Here is a 17,242-nt window from a genome sequence, read left to right as displayed (position 1 = left end):
CCCTTTGCCCTCCCAGCCGCAGCCCTGGGGCGACCCCCGAGCCTCCCCTAGGGTTCCCGAGGCTCTCTCGCTCTCCCGGGGCACCCCTTGTTCCTCCGGCTCCCCGAGTTGCTTTCCAGTTCCCCACCCCCATCCTTAGAGAGCCCCCGTCTCCCCTTCTTCCCTGACCTTTCCGTCACCCCTTTTGTCAGGGACCCCCCCCTAAACCCTGAATGTCCTTCTCCCTTGAGCGGACCTTACCCCTTCCCGTGCCTCGTGCCCAGGACCTCTCGCCCTCTGGCGTCCCCTGAGCCGCACTCTCCTTTCGAGCCCCCTCCCCAGCTCGCCCCGCGGTCCCCCACTTTTGGCACCCCCTCGGCGCCACCCTGACGATCCCCTCCGAGGTTTCGGGGCTCCCCCCACCCCGCCTTTGCACGACGGCACATCTCTATCGGTCCTCTCCCGAACCTCAGTCCCTTCTCGCTTGTCTCTCAAGCGCTCCTATTTTTCTCTGAATTTTTTGTCCGATTTTATTGAGAAGAACTCGGGGCTGGGGGCTTTCCGCCGTCTGTCCCCCCGCCTCCCGCTCGGCCAGAAGCACCTTTTTACGAGGTGCCCTGTCTCAACTCGGTGGGGGCCCGGACTGAGAACCGAGAAAGAGGCGACCGGGGGGCCCGCGAGAGCGCTGGAGCCCAGACGGGAGACGGAGAGCGACACACACACACACACTCGCGCGCGCGCGCACTCACCAACTCTCCCTCCCGCACACGCACCGCTCGGAGCCGCGCTCGCCCCCAGGCCACGAGCCTGCGCCCCCCGAACCTCGGCCCGGCTGGAGCCCCTTCCCCACCGGCGCGCGGGGTGGGGGCGGGGCAGCGGCGAGGCCAAGGTGACCAGAAGCAGGCGGGGACCCGGCTCTCACGGAAGCGGCCCCCGGGGGGCTTCGGCGTGTCTCACCAGGGCCACCGGGAGGAGAGGGCAGGGAGGGGAGAGCAGCGGAGCCTTCGGAGCCCGGATTAGCGCAATGGAGAGGTGGGGGCCCGGAGAGGAGCGGGGCCGCGCCAGCCCTGCAGCTTGAGTTTCAAATGAGCTCATCCTTTCAAATTGGCGCCGCTCTTTATTAAATTTGTTTTTCCGGTAATGCCACCCACAGCTATACCTGGGGTCGGGATCCGGGCTCGCACCCTTGCCACCTCGTCCCGGGGAACAAGGCGACATGGGGCGCCCACCTTTTTTCTCCACTGGGAACCAAGTTTGCCCAGCTCGAGCAGGGTAGGAGACCCCTTGAGGGCGCCCGAAGGCGGAGCCGGAGCGTGGAGTTCTGTGCGTGCCCCTCCTAGCCCCCCGCCGGTTTGATTGCAGGAAGGTTCTGAGTGCTTTAATTTCTGTTTTAAAGGTAAAGTGGAATTGCATGGGAAAATCATGGAAGTTGATTACTCAGTCTCCAAAAAGCTCAGGTAAATATATTTTGCTTAGTTTTTTTGTGTGATTGGTCTTACGTCTAAATAAAAAAAATACACTCAGTTTTTAAAAATGTGCTTGTATAGTTTTTTTTAAAAGGCGTTTGTTTGTTTTTGTAGTGGAGTTAAAATAGTTTAGAAAGCTACATTTTTTACTTTCATTATATAAGGTGTTTACTGTACTTGGAAAGTATCTGGTGCCTTATTGGGGGTGGGTGGCGAACACTAGCTGTGTTAAATTCGCTGGGACCGTTTAACTTGTTTATGAAAACTTGCCTCCCACCCGCCACTCCCACCCCTGCCCCCCAGCACAATGGCAACAAATGCTTGTCAAGACTTCCTGTGAGATGTTAAGAGTAAATATTTACTGTGTCAGCTAAATTGCTTAACTAAACTTCGCGATTATTGCGATTAATTAGTTTTCTTTTTTAGATACCTTAGTGTTGAATAATAAAATAATTCAGCAAGGGGTCGATATTTTTGCATAGTGCTTTAAACAAGTAGGCTGTTTGGATTAGGTGGCAGTTAAAAGCCAGACTTTTTTAGTCACAGAGACTACTGAATATTGCTTCTGAGCGTTTTCTTGTTGTTGTTGCTTTTAAGATATGTTTGAGGCTAAACAAATATCACTGTGAAATCTATAATTATATTTAAGTGCACTGTTGTTAATGAAGGACTAAAAAGTTTTGTGGAGGTTGGATTTCTCCACAGTGATTTGCTTACATGAGAATGTCTGTGAGGAGAGAATGAGGGAGAACATCTTTGTTTAAAGTTTATTGTGGACTTTAAATTTGGGCCCTTTATTACTCATTCTAAATTTTTTTTCTATGTGTCGTAACTTAGTTTATATCCCATTCACATACATTTCTTCACCATTAGTCATTAAGTAGCTGAATTGGAGACTCTAAGTGAAGTCTTTGACTTACCACCTTTACAGTTTGTGATTCTCAATAGTGTAACCATTTACTTGATTTTTGCCAGGATTGAATAGATTTTAAAACAAACTATCCCAATTGTTAAATACATAGATGTTTTGCTTAAAGGGTTTCTAAAAATGTGTGCACATTTCCAGATATGTTTTAACTAAGCAACAGAATATCTTTTGTTTGCCAGTGATTCCAGTGGCATATCAGAAAACTACTTAATAACTTAAAAAAAAAAGAGGTAAAAATTATGATTTGCAGTTTCATGTGTAATATTAAGCTAGTTCTTCTCTCTAGGAAGAAATGTAATGTGCAACTGATTAATTTTTAAATTATTTTAAGTTTGTATGCTTTTCTTAAAAAATTTTTTTTTGCTTGAGAAATCGAAGTTGAAGCTTTTTGATACATTAACTATTTACTGTAAGTTGAAATTACTCATAACACTTGAATATTGGATGAACATACTGAACAAGGTTTGAAAGAAGCACCCAAAATATTTGATGGGTTATGTTTCTATAAATATCTAATTCTGTTGGCTGTATAATTGTTTTGAGGGTTTTTTTTGGTTATAATTAGTAAAAATCGGTAGAATTTTATCTTTGGTTAGTTGGTGTCTCATTTCATGTTGCAAAGTATATTATTTAATGTTGCAATGTAAGTGAAATACTAGTTTATCTAAAGTTATTAACATCTCTTGAAACTTCTCACAAATATATTACGTTTTAACTTTTTTCTTTCAAAATACAGAGGTTACTTGCTGTTAGCTGGTGGGTCATTTAGATGATTTTGCTGTGTTTATATAAGAGTTCAGAATTAAAAGCTTGTCCCAAATTTTTAGTATTAATTAAATAAAGAGCAATCTAGGACTTATACAGCTCTATTGGTACATGATTTCTTTGAACACTGTGGGTAATATGAAATACCTAGGAGGTAGATTGAAATGCGCTGTGTATGATTCACTACTCTGAAGATGTCTGACATGCCAAATGTATGCATAAGCTGCTGCTGTAGAGGGCTGCTTCATTTCTGATTGGATAGCTTTGATCTTTCTTCCTTTCCTTTATTAGTTTAAAATGCAGAAATTAGTTACTGGTACTGCAGGCTAAGGGAGAGAGAGCTGATGCCTGGTGTTGTGTACTGAGCTCAGACTCCTGGGAGGAGGCAGCTGTGTGTTCTCATGTACAGGGCTCCACCACGGAGGGGACTCTCAAAAACAGGGTACTGTGACATTTGAAACCAAAGCTTTTATGTTATATGGTGACTATTTTGGTGTTCTTTTATTGCACTTCCATGAAAATTAACAAGTTAAAAGTACATTTGTTGGCCTTCAGTCAGTTCTATATGTGGTTTTTGTGTTAGTAGAAGTGAAAATGTGAAGGAAACAATGCATCCTCATTGCTTGCTTACTTAAAAAACCATTCCACAAGTGAGTGCTCATTTTCTTTATATTGTTCTGATTTCTTTCTGTTCTCAAGAATCAGTTTTAATATCTATATTCCAAATAGATTTTTTTTAACCTAATGATACTTGGGAGGAGATGTTTTTTATCTTAAGTTATGAAAATATTGGCATGCCATTTGCTTACCAATTGGATCTTTTGTTAAATACCATTCTAGCATTATTTTATATGTGCTGTTTTTGTAGACAGACTAGATAGTATTATTTTCTCAGGGTCACTTAAAAGTAGAAAACTCTTTTTTCTTTTGCCACATGTGCTTCATTCTTATTAAATGCAAATTATTGTAATGTAAACCATGTACAAACCATCTATTTTTCTTACTTTCTAAGTTGGCTTCAGGCTCTGTTGAATAAAAATCTTTGATTCTTTTTTCTCTATTCGCATTTCTTGGTAGCATATATGAATCAAAGATTTCTTAAGGAAGAAAAAACAGACAAAGGGCTGTAAAAGTTGTGGAAACTTCCTTGATAGAAATTTCATTTTTGATGTTGATGAGAGTTTAGTTTAAAAAAAATTTATATACTATATGTATCTACACACATGCGCACACACACACACACACACACACACACATTACATAAATTGTTTTGAGCTAAGACATACGCTAACCTGAATGTGCTTTGTAACTAAAGTTGAATGATTCTGTGAGAAACAAAACTTTGAAAAATGCAATTTCTGCCCACTTCTAGGAAGTAACTAAGTGGTGCTAGACATGCTTTCACTGAGATGGTGAGAATACTATGAGGTAGTGTAGGGAAAAGCTATGAATTTGTCTTTCATGAGTTAAAAATCAGTAATTGTGTTCTCTCCAATGCAAATGAATTTGGTCTCCTATAGGAATGTTAAAGAAAACAGTATCTCAATTGTGTTTTGCTTGTATGTACTACATTGTGTATAGTTGAATTAAATACCAAAAAGAAAAAAAAAAACCCAACCACCCAACCTCAAGCCCTCCCTGCAACAAAGGCTTTTGATGGATCAATTTTTAATTTTGTAACAACAGAAAAGACTTTATTAGGTTAAAATTATATGGTACCCTATTTCAAGAATTTGTTGAATTAGAAATTATGGCCTGGATTTAATTGTATAGATTCCATGTGTGGATATTTTACATATATATATATGTACACACACATACACACACATATATATATTACTCTAAGGTTAGTTTTGATTTGACTTTGAGTTGGACATTTAGTTTCCCATTTTAAAAAAAGGCTAGTAATTTTTTTATGCCGTTCTAGGTAATGCCATAGAAAATTACACATTTTCGTGACCTTTAAGAGATAAGTGTTGGGATTAAAATAGAAGCAATAAAGAAAAAAATTACTTGGTAATTCAGGTTTAAAATTCTAGTTTGTGTTTTTAAAAGACTGGTCATTGTTTTTTACGTTATTTGGTTAAATATTAAAAGCCATTGAAATCTACAAAGCGAAATAGATGTTATATGGGGCTTGATTTTCCAATTTGACAAATTCATATCAATTTTAAATTATATTGTAGTGATTTATAAAAGTACTAGATGGCTAAACACATGAACGTTAATTCTAAATAGTGATTTGGTGATATGTAATACATTTGTCAAATTGTGTTTTTTTAAATAATAATGTTTCTTTGTAATTATGGCTGGGTATAAGATGACCATAAGGGATGGTCTCAGAGTTTTGTTTTTTATTATGTTAGCCTGAGATTATCATTTATATAGAGAAGATGAGAGAAGATTAATAATATTTGTAGAACACCTTTTATACATAATGATTTAAAGTACAATATATTTTCTTTAAGAAGAAAAATTTTAAAGGACGTTAGAAGATTTAGAACTAATACATATCAAAATCAACATTTCACTATTATTTTGAGTAAATGCTTTTTATTTTACAGAGGTTGTTCCAGTTTTTTAGATGGGGGGAATGTAAATGACATTGAAATGTGCATAAAAGGGTGGTAATTTGGGCACATTTATTAAAAGTCAAAAAGTTATGAAAATCAGATTTCTGTAAGAACTATTTATACATATTTGATACTTTCAGCTTTCTAAATATTTGCTGTCTCCTGCTGAATCACTCTTCCAAGTCTGCTAATGAAATCCTCAAAAGTAGATGAGCAATTGGTCAGTTGTTAGAGGACATAATTTGAGTTTAAGTGCATCAATCTCTGTGGTTCAGCGGGGTGTGTGCACACGTGCGTGTGTGTTTTATGGGAGACAGTAGCTTCAGACAGATGGTATCAAGAGGGAAGAGGAGGATATCTTTAAATTAAACAACAAATGTTCTGGATTTTAGTCCTGACAAGGCAAATGAAAATTGCTAGGTGTTTGAACCTTGTGGTAAATAAAGGGAGTCAAGTGCAATAATATGTGCCTTGAGTGATGCATAACTCTTGCAGGTGTTTAACCTTGTGGGAGCCAGGGCACAGACACCTGTAGTGGCTTCTTCAGTGAGCATGCTACTGGAAGGACCATTCTGTGGGAAATTTACTCTCCTTCACTTTTGCTTGGATGTCCCCTCTCACTAAGAGAATTGGCAAGTGATTCTGTGTAGGCTTTGATTTTCTATAGAAGATTTAAGACTTGAATATGCATTTTCATTTAGAAATTCTATACTGTGGAAGACAGTGTATTATTTTGCATAACAAAAGTACTCTGAGAGAATCAGTTTCATTAGAAGAAGCATAGTATTGAGCTGGTTTCTTTGGAGGCTGTTAAAAAAGTTGAATAATAAATTTCAAAAATATATTTTAAAAAATTATATTTAAATGCCACCAAAATGTCTTCAGTGTTCTTATTGGTGTTGAAGAAGAAAGTGGTGGGGTTTGGCTAAACCAATTTTTTAAACCAGCTTTCTAAAAATTTTAGTCAAAAGCATAATTTCCAAAAGTTACGATTAACTTCTTAATTTGAAGAATGGGAGAGTTCTGTTTAACAAAATTTGCCCAAGTATTTTGTTAGTCAAGGTTTGTCCTTTTTAAACTCAAATTAAAGTTCAAATTAGTTTGGGTAGTCATTCAAAACACTATCACTGAAGAAAACATAATAGCAAATAAACAACAAACACCTACCAGTAAAGATAACAATCTTTCCCTTCATTTATCACCGTTAAAATATTTTTTTAAATCTTTTACTTTATAATTTGACTTCATGCTTACAAACTTGTAATTTTCATTTGGTGGCATGGACTGTATGGGTTCTATTTTGGGCAGCAAAATTGCAGAGTGCTCAGAGCATTATTTTTAAGGTTTTTCTTTTCCTGTTTTGATCATGTACTTTAGTCTGGTCTTTCCATAAAATAGTGAAGAAAAATTATTTACTTTTACAGAAAAATTCAGATTTTGTTATTTTGGCTTCCAAAGATGAGGGAGAATATAATTACTGTTTCTTTAATTTGGTTTAGTGTTTGATGGCATGTTGAGGTGTTGAATAAGTAGACCAGAGAAAATGGATACTTTTGAATTTATAGCAGGCAATCAAGTCCAAAATGATGTCCATCATTTAATAGATATGTTTCTTCCCCAAGCCTCTGGTTCTCACTAAATAATAAGCTTGCATTTTGGAGACATGTTTTGTTTATTCTTGGATTTCCTATTTATTTATCTGTTCTATACTTTATTTCTTAAAATGTGAAGATTTAGTTAGAATTTTCCCATTCTGTTTATTATCAAGAATATTTCATAAAATAGGTATTTCAGTAAGTCCATTAAATGAAAATTAAGAGTTCTGATGCATGTTTTAGACTTTCTTCTATCTATCTATATCAAGGAAAATGTTGTACCTAATGACCAGGATAATCTGTATGGGACGATTGCAATGAGAATGATATTTTCAGTTTTTCTTATTATCATACAATTAATGTGTACCAACATGTGAGGATTTGCCCTGTGGGGGAAGCTTGGACTTTTAATTTTTGTTTTAAATGTGATCAGAAAGGTAATATCATGATTCCATGTGTTGACATGTAAATACTACTAGATAAATGTATATTTATGTGCCTGCATCTCATATTCACATAGTACTGATAATATCTCAGCCTCTTTAACACATTATTTCATTTATTCTAAATAATAATTATGTGAAGAAGAAAGGACAGTTAATATTATTCCTTTTTTTAGATGAGAAAACTCAGTCTCAGAGAAATTTAATAATTTACCTAAGGTCACATTACTATTAAATAGTAAAGCTAGGGTTAGAACTTCTGATTCTCAGTCCAGAGTACTTCACGTACATTTACTTTGTTTAATTAAAGAAGTTATCTGAAAGTGTTGTACGGTTCAAAGGTTGCCATTCAAGAGTGATGGAAAGATATAAATATAGATTTGTTTGTGAATCACGCTTTGCAATGATCTTATTCTTAATCCAAATGATCTGTACTTTGTTATAGTTTTTAGGAAAAAAATTAGAAACAGAGGTCATTTTTAAATTACTGGCAGTATCACTGTGCTTGCCCATAGACAGAAGTGGGGTATGCCTAACCAAGAAGGTTGGATCTTGATGTTGTTGTTACATTGCTTTTTTTAGTGTTTGCATTCCTTGTATTATGACATAGGACATTGCCGAGAAAGATGTTTCAACAGCTGAGCCACACAGATTACACAGGTAGCCCTGGTCAAGACCGTGTGCCACATGGTAAAGGAAAGTCAAGTTCAAGGAATCACTTGGGTGGGTTCGTCCCAGGTTTCAGCCAATCCATTGTCAGAGGGCAGGACTGTTTCGTTTTAAGTGTTTTGCTGGTAGCTGCCAAGTCTTTCCTGAGATTTGGTGTCTCTCTCTGATTCACTTTCTGTACAGAATATGGCCTTTGGCCTCTCCTGTGGGAGTGAAATGAATGTTAATAGGATAGCATCCCTAAAGTTCTCTGAGTTCCTCATTAATGATATAGTCACTCAAAAGCATATACTAAATAACTAAGCATGTGAAGAACAGTCCATTTCCCCTTAATTGTGAACTTTGTCTGCATTTATCCTCATTTCCTTTAACTTTTGTGTAGTATCATATTTATGGTGGTGGTGGAAGGGAGGAAGGAATTATCAAGAAAAAGGTAAGTGAAAGATTATTTCCAACTCCCTAGGCATTTCATTTCTTTAACTTAGTAGAGCCCAGAGTTCTGTGGAATTCTGACTCAGAAGATGGGGAAAAGGAAGAAAGGTAACTAATACTTGCTGAGTAGTTAATGTGCTAGGCATTGGACTAGGCCTTCATATTTTTTTGTATACAGCCGAGAGAGATCTGAATTTCATCCCTTTCACAGATAGGGCTGTAAAGCTTTGGACTCCAAAGCAACTCCTTCTACTGACCAAACCTGCTTCAAAGATGCAGTGGGTGTCTTACCCTTGCTTACCATCTAATTTGTATACAGTAACAGCACCCTAGCAATAAAGTAGGAAGTTGTGATAATGTGTACATAGGTAATAGAGTAACTTTGTATGTTTTTCCTAACTCAGAATTAGAGCTAAAGTTTACATGTATACAACAGATATGCTGAGGAAGATAAAGGATTGACTAACTGAAGTTAGTATATTTTTAATTTAGTGTAATTGAAAAACAACTGAAAGTGTTAGTCATAATTTGAAGAAACTTTCTTGAAGTAGACCTATAGTAGAGGCATTAGTAATTACTTAAAGATAAAAAGATTTTTAAAAAATCATTGTGGTTGAAAGTTAAGTGTAAAAAACATATGTATGCAGTGGGGTGGGGGTGGGTAGGGAGGGTCTGTATTTTTGCCTTTGGCCCAGATACTTTTTTTAAATCCTGGAAAAAAACACCTCAGACTTTTTTGTGTAGGACCTAGAGTGTTGCACAAAGTGTGGCATGCTTTCATTTTTATCTGTATATTTTAAAAAGTGTCTATGATTTGGAGACGGAAATACGGGATTCTTGCAAATTATCTTCTATAGAGTGGTTCATCTTATTAACATTAGAAAATTTTAAACCTTTTAATTAATTAATGGCTACATTGGGTCTTCGTTGCTGTGCGCGGGCTTCTCATTGTGGTGGCTTCTCTTGTTGTGGAGCACGGGCTCTAGGCACGTGGGCTTCAGTAGCTGTGGCTCGAAGGCTCTAGAGAACAGGCTCAGTAGTTGTGGTACACGGGCTTAGTTGCTCTGTGGCATGTGGGATCTTCCTGGACCAGGGCTCGAACCCATGTCCGCTGCACTGGCAGGCGGATTCTTAACCACTGTGCCACCAGGGAAGCCCTTAAACCTTTTTGACAATGAAAGATTCTGAAAGCACAGGGAGTAGAAAGATTTGTATATTCTTTTTGATACACTACTTAAGCATATTATGCATTCATAACTTTTTTGTTTTTTTTTTAGTAAATAGGACTTGAGATACAATTATACTACCAATGGAATGAGATATACAAGCATTTTGCTTCGTAGATATAGAGGTGGTGCTTTTTTGATAAGAATGTAATTTTATGAAAAAATTTTATTATAAGATGAAAAATAATGGCTTTTCTCAGTCAAGAGTATTATCAGAAAAGATTTTTATTACCACATTTATATATTCTTTTTTACTCTTTCTCTTTGAAAGTAAAGCAAAAATCTATTTCATTGAATGGTGGTTCTGTGGACAGGTTAACCTCAAACCAACTCATGAAATAGAGGCTATTTCGAAAAAGCTTACGTGAGGACAGGCTGTATAGTTTTTGTTACGTGGAGACCTTTTACTTTAGTCCCTCTTGATCTTTGTGATTTTAACAATGCATATTTGAAAAATGGATGTTTTGTCTCTTCATTGTGTAGATAGGTTTTGGAGTAAAAGTGTTTGTGCATCATTATATGAGAGAGTTGGAGATAGATGATGAAAGAGTTTAACGCTGAAAAACTGGAGTTTAACCTCTTCAATTATTAAGAACAGAGGGAGGAGGGAAGCAAGGAAGGAGGAAGAAAGGAGGAAAGGGAGGAAGGAGAGAAAGAGGGATGGAGGAAGGGAGAAAGGATACCGGTAGCTGTAGAAGCATAGGTGACTGAACTTGGTTGTGCAGCTTGTACGGTCTGTAATTCCAGAGCGTGTTAGAAAGACTGGTACTCACTGGTGGTGGGTGGGAGACAGTAAGTGATTCCATTGGTGGTAGCAGGACCAGGAGGCTCACACAAGTTGTTCTTTGACTTTTAAAAACCCTTAGAGTATGTGGTTGGCCTACCCCACAAACGATCTTATATTTCTTTCTTTGAGGCCCTGCACTGGCCAGTTCCTCTCTCTTATTCTCCTTCCCCTTTGTACTTCCGCAGGGATGGCTGGGCAGGACTGGAAGGTGCCTGGTGTGTGAGGCCTGCCTCCAGCCTGGTGCCCCCTCGCTGGCGGAGTCTGGGGAAGTGGGGAGGCATGTGTGTGCTTGCTCAGTGTGCTGGAATATATGGGCTCTGTGGCTCACACTTCCTCGGAATGTGCCACAGACACGCTCCTCCATGGTCTCCACGGTCCTGGGGGTCAACCCTCATAAGCTTTTGTGAGTAGTTGAAAACTTGGGATGGAATTTCCCAGTGCTGAAAGTTTAGGCTACTATTTTTCCCCCCTGAAGTGGATTTGTGTTTATTCTTTGTAAAGGAAAAATATCTACTAACAACAACCATTGAAGAACAGAAAAAAATTTGTGGGTGCGTAAATAACCTGGCTTTTCTCCTGGATCCAGCTGTACTCTTTTTTTCCCTTCTCTTCAGACTGATAGTGATGTCTTCAAATCATGGACACTGAATTTGTAAACTAAGCTCTCTAAAACTCCCCGAGTTGTGTCGCTGCTAAAGATGATGAAATCAAGGATCTTTAGAAACTAGGTTTTGTGTTTTTTTTAATAAATTTTATTTATTTATTTTTGGTTGCATTGGGTCTTCCTTGCTGCGCACGGGCTTTTTCTAGTTGTGGTGAGCGGGGGCTACCCTTCACTGTGGTGCATCGGCCTCTCACTGCGGTGGCTTCTCTTGTTGCAGAGCACGGGCTCTAGGTGCGCAGGCTTCAGTAGTTGAGGCGCACGGGCTTAGTTGCTCCGCGGCATGTGGGATCTTCCCGGACCAGGGCTTGAACCCGTGTCCCCTGCATTAGCAGGCGGATTCTTAACCGCTGCGCCACCAGGGAAGCCTAAGAAACTAGGTTTTAAGCTCAGATTTTTTAAAATATAGGATTTAATCTCCTTTCTAAGGAATAAAAAACAAACTGCTGGTTGGTTAATATTCTTTAAAGTTTTTAGTTGCTTAATATTTTTTTAAAATTTAGATTTTATTTTATTCTTCACTAAAGATTTGCAATGACAAAGGCACTGCTGGCTCCATTATTTGAAATAAAGACAGGGATTTAGGTTTATGAAGTAGGTAAGTTAAAAAGGAATTTTGTTGTAAGGGTTATAAAAGAATTGAGAACAGGTGGCTGGTTCTGATGTAATTCTTTATACATCTTAAGAGGTTTGCCAGGGAAGAGTTAGCTCTCTGGTTCATTGATTTTTGTATTAATGGTTTGCCATATGTGTCTATTTCAATAGTGATTTCAAAACAATAATTCTGATATTGAAAATGATTTGTGGCTTTAGTTCACCTATAACAATCATGGTCAAGGTGTTTATACCTGCCTTAAAAATTTCCAGGCCAGAGTCACATGTTTTATTCCCCACAGCAGTGCTTTTAACAGAGTGTTCCACGGAGCCTTAGGATTCTGAGGAGATGCCAAATTTATGGGAAGAGGGAGTGGACATATGTACCTGGGGGTCCTGTCTTCTTACCAACCTTTCAATTGGAAGACAGCTGCATTCGTTGTTGTTTTATATATTGGAGTTTGGTCTAGAATTTGGATTAGCAGAGGTGCTTACTGCTTTGAATAAACAGTTTGGAAGTATCTGTCCTATAGTGTGTAATTCTGGGCCTTGAGTCCATCCCTTCGTTGATCAGGTATTCTAGCAGATGCAAAGCTCTTTCCTGAGGAAAGTTTAGACCCTGCCTCCCTTACTTGTGAATCCTGTGGAATGGCCTTCCATCTTCTGTCACTTTCGCTTTAGTAACAACTGTTTGCTTTGCCAACTGCATGCCAGACTATTAAATCTATGGATTTTTCTACAATCAACAGCACAGATTGTTTGCCCTTCAGGAACTTTCCAGGGAGCTCCTTGGGCAATAATTGTACTCTAGCTCTTGGCAGAGCCATTAGAGTCAACTGACTTTGTACAGTGATGGGTCTGGTGACATGGGACCCTCTCATTCGTCAAGAACAAGTTTTTGCTTTAGGAGGTGCAAGCAGGATGGCCTTCCTACCCCTTCTTCAAGCAGAGCAGCCCTACTTTTATCTGGTGTGTGTATTGGGGTTCCATGAACACAGAGGTGATCTTCAAAATATTTTCACCTGGGTAGAGTAGATGCCCAACAAATCAGAAGGGACATGAGCCATTTTACTCTAACGTGCACTTTTTCAGTATCAGTCCTGCATGTATGATTCTTGTTCAAAAACAGGATATTACTTCCAAAAATATTATTTTTTCGATGATTTCTTAACTTATGGCCAAAGACTCTTGGGGGGAGTCCTTATAGTCCTGAGGGAGAGAGGGAGAGGGAGAGGGAGACTGGGACACTGCCCTTTGAGCTCTCCTCCATGCCCCTATGCTTTACCACTCTAACTTCCTGAAGATTGGTCTTCAAAGATTAATGATTTCATAATATGCACTCAAGTTTTATTTTATAGTAAGACTGTTCTAATAGACCACCATATATTTACAGGGGTCCACACTTAGATTCCTGCATATGACATAAGTGGTGGCAAAGGGGGGTGTTCTATGGAGTATAGGAGGGGTAGCTGTTAGCTCCAACCAGAAGTCAGAGTTCTTATTTTAAATATTTAAATTTTTCAACCATTGAAAAAATTTTGGAGACACTGTGAGGGTCAAAGAAGAGAGCAGTTTCATCTGGCTCACGGGTTGCCAGTTTGCAGTCTCTGCCGCATGAAAGTCTGCATCCTCTTCAAAATATTGTCAAAAACACTCTGTTATGTTTAGTATCTCTTACCTTTAAGGCTGTCTGTGAGTGAGAGGGGAAAGTCCTTCTCTTGATAAACTGGATAAACTAGTATGTCTCTTATCTAATGATGATAGCTGTTTGGAAGCTCAAAACTAAAATTAGGTCTCAGAGCAATGCATCCTTCGTCTAGTTTTCTGGAATAATTATTTTCTCCATTAAAGAGTACCCTATAGTTTTATCTTTATGTAGAGATCTTATTTTGCTTCTGTTGTATTTAGCCATCTAAAATCTTTTGGTAAATATAGAATTTACATATGCTGAATATGTGACACTCTTATAAGTTTATATAGTATTTCAGAATACATGTTCATGAGAAAAAAATAAACCTCTATTTTCATATAATTGGAGGAACATGTTTCCATATCAGTCTAAATTCTTCTCCAGTTAAACACTAGGCCAACTATAGATAATGTTTTAAACCATTTCCTAAGAAAATATGATTCTCATATGTCCAGCAAACATTTTTAAAAATAAGAACTTGAGTTCTGCCTATAAATCAACATCTGATATAAGGCAGGTAGTTTGAAAAGCATAGAGTGTACTTGGTAGGAAAATTTGGTGGTGAAAAAAATGTGCTTTTAAATACGTTTGAAAAATGTTTTGGTTACTGTTGCACTTTTTTGTATTTAAGTTGAGGAAATTGAAAGCCATATGGATTCTGCTTCTGGGCCCTGGGTAAATACTCATTAAGGCCAAACTAAATGAGAACTGCCAATTGCCTAAGGGACCTTTTATAAAAAAAAGAAAAGAAAAGACAAGAAAAACAAAACACTTTTCTGACAGTTGGAATTAGCATTTTTTAAATGTATCTTTTTGTTCTGTAATTTACATACATAATGAAATAGCCCATTAGTGATCACCATAATGGTGATGTAAAGCCCTTGTCTTGGAGAACTGTTAAGTTAGCAAGTCATCTATGGTAAGGCATAATAGAGTGGACAACTTGGTGATAGGTAAGTAGATTGAATTGTGAGGTGAGAGTGATGCCAGGGTAAAAAGAGAATCTTGGGGAGAGAGTAGCTTTTAAGAAGGAAATCACATTTTGGGTATGTTGAGTTTGATGTCATGTGAGATATCCAAGTGGAGCTCTTCTGAAAGCGGCTACTTGATATAAGACTGAAAGTTAAGTTAGAAGTAATTATTAGAATTAAAGTATAGTTTTAATAGAATATTTTTTTTCTCAAAGGCAATTTTGTAGAAGCTCTTGATCTTAGAATTTTAGAATAGAATATACACCATGATTTACTGGGGCTTTGAACAGAACTCATCAAGGGGTGGAAAGAACATGGATTTTGGAATCAAAATCAACTGAATTTAGACCCCAACCATGTAGCTTACTAGTGTTTCATCTTAGAGCCTAAATTTCACCTGTCAAATTGGGTTCTAATACTAAATAATTAATGTTACTGTGTAGTTTATATAACAATGTATTAACATGCATGACACATAGAAAAAACTTATACATATTGATTCTCTCTCCATTTATTCACCTTCAGCTTGTACTAGAAGTAAATGCCTCACTCGAGGAAAAAAAAAAGTAAGTCATTTATGGTAAGGCATAATAAAGTAGCATACAGGATCAGGGAATTCAGGATTTTATATGTCTCCCCTCGTTTGTGATGGATCTAAATGGTCATAGGTTCCACAAAAATAGCTAACTCTATTTTGGGGGCTGGTTTTTTGAATTTTAAAAATTTGAAGTTCCATGCGGTCTGGGTCTTATTTTTTATTTCCACTGTTGCATCTTCAATGCCTGGAAATAGCTGCTCATTAAATATTTTTGAATGAATTAATTAAAATTTAAATCATAATAAGATATCATTAATAATTTACTTTCCCTCTTTTTCTCTATTTTTCCTTCTTTTCAAACAGGGCAGGGGGGATAGCAGTTCAAAGATTTTGCTTTTTTGTGAGTGGTTTTTTCAAACTTTTGACTTAATCTTTTGGCTTAAGTAGAATGAAACCTTCACGGACATTTTAGGTATGAAGTGTCCTTAAAACATGAGGTGAGCTGCAAAAGAGCAGTTGCACAGGGCTGCAAAACGAGTATTAGAAAGCAAAGATTTAGATTTGTTGGAACCAGAATAGGATTTACAAATCAGTCTTCTTAAAAAAAAAAAAAATAAAGGTAGGTTCATCTTAGTACTATTAAATTCAGTATGATTACATGAAAATACAATTTTCCCTGTAGATATTTTTTTCTGTATAACCCAAATTGCATTAAACATCTGCTGAGAATCACAGAAGAAAAACCTGTTGGAAAAAAATGAAAGCAGCTGTCCTTCTATTGCAAGATGATAGGTGGATACAAGAATCAAACTTAAGGTGTGTTTTTATATAGTAAATCAAACATGATCAGTTTAAGCAGATAGCCTCGAAAGTTATTATGGAAAAAACCGACAAGTACAAAAATGACAGTATTTACCAGTGGATAAGATAATTCATAAGCAAGGAAGAGACTGATCTTAAATTAAATGTTAATTGCAAAGCAAGATGCTGTCAAGTGCTGTGTATTAGTAATCTGTTACTGCATACAGATTACCCCAAAATTTAGCAATTTAAAACAACCAACACTTACTATGGCACACATTTTCTGAGGGTCAGGAACATGTAGCAGTTTAGCTGGGTTGTTCTAGCTCAGCGTCTTTCATGAAATTGCAGTCAAGTTGCCACCCGGGTCTGAAGTCATCCAAAGACTCCACTGGGCTGGAAGATCTGCTGCGAGGCTCACTACTGGGGTTGTTGGCAGGCCTCCGTCTTTCTCTGCCTGTGGGCTGGAGGTCTCCGTTCCCCACAGTGTGGGCTTCTCCGTGGGTCTGTGCACAGCATGACAGCAGGCTTCCCTGAGTGAGTAATCCAAGAAAGAGTGACACCACACAGCCTTTTATGGCCTAGTCACTGAGTTGCACGTTGTCACTTCTGCCTTATTTTGTTTGTTAGATACAAGACTCTAGTTCTGTCCACGCTCGAAGGGAAGGGACTACTCAAAAGGGGAATACCAAGAGGTAGGGATCATTGGGGACCATCTAGGGTTGAGTTAAGTCAATCAGGAAAAGTCAGCAAGTCAAAGAGAGATTTGGTTGATTTGGCACTTATACTGAAAAGAATAATCCCCTTGTATTAATATTTATAATTAGCTCCTTTTGGAGTGAAACTGGAATTCCTTATAAAACAGCAGTAACAACAGTTTACTGAATCCTTTTATAATTCTTATTTAATTTTCACAGAACCTTGTAAGTTGAGGAAGGCAGATACTACTATCCTCATTTCATAGATTAGAGAACTGAGGCCCAGATTGTTCAAAGTACTTAGACAGGGTCATATATTCAGTATTTAACCTGAGTTGTTTTTCTTTTCTTTTCTTTTTTGCCTCTTTCTGTTCCTTCCCCTGAAGAATGATTTCAGTTACTTCCATTTTATAAAACACAATTTAA

The 17,242-nt window shown here is 37.9% G+C and overlaps 1 protein-coding gene across 4 annotated transcripts in view; it reads left to right on the top strand.

The window, feature by feature from the left end:
• The window catches only part of IGF2BP2 (insulin like growth factor 2 mRNA binding protein 2), a 158,219-nt gene that overhangs the window by 435 nt on the left and 140,542 nt on the right, over positions 1-17,242 (top strand). For all 4 annotated transcript variants that reach the window (XM_024768151.1, XM_024768189.1, XM_024768160.1 and 1 more), the window contains exon 2: positions 1,376-1,436. In XM_024768151.1, the coding sequence (XP_024623919.1) occupies positions 1,376-1,436 (61 nt within the window). The remainder of the gene's footprint in view (positions 1-1,375; positions 1,437-17,242) is intronic.

The sequence above is a fragment of the Neophocaena asiaeorientalis genome, unplaced genomic scaffold (assembly GCF_003031525.2).
Source record: "Neophocaena asiaeorientalis asiaeorientalis breed wild unplaced genomic scaffold, Neophocaena_asiaeorientalis_V1.1 scaffold225, whole genome shotgun sequence".
Taxonomy (NCBI): Eukaryota; Metazoa; Chordata; class Mammalia; order Artiodactyla; family Phocoenidae; genus Neophocaena; species Neophocaena asiaeorientalis.
Note: the sequence above shows the minus strand (reverse complement) of the source record. Positions and strands in the feature narration are given on the sequence as shown.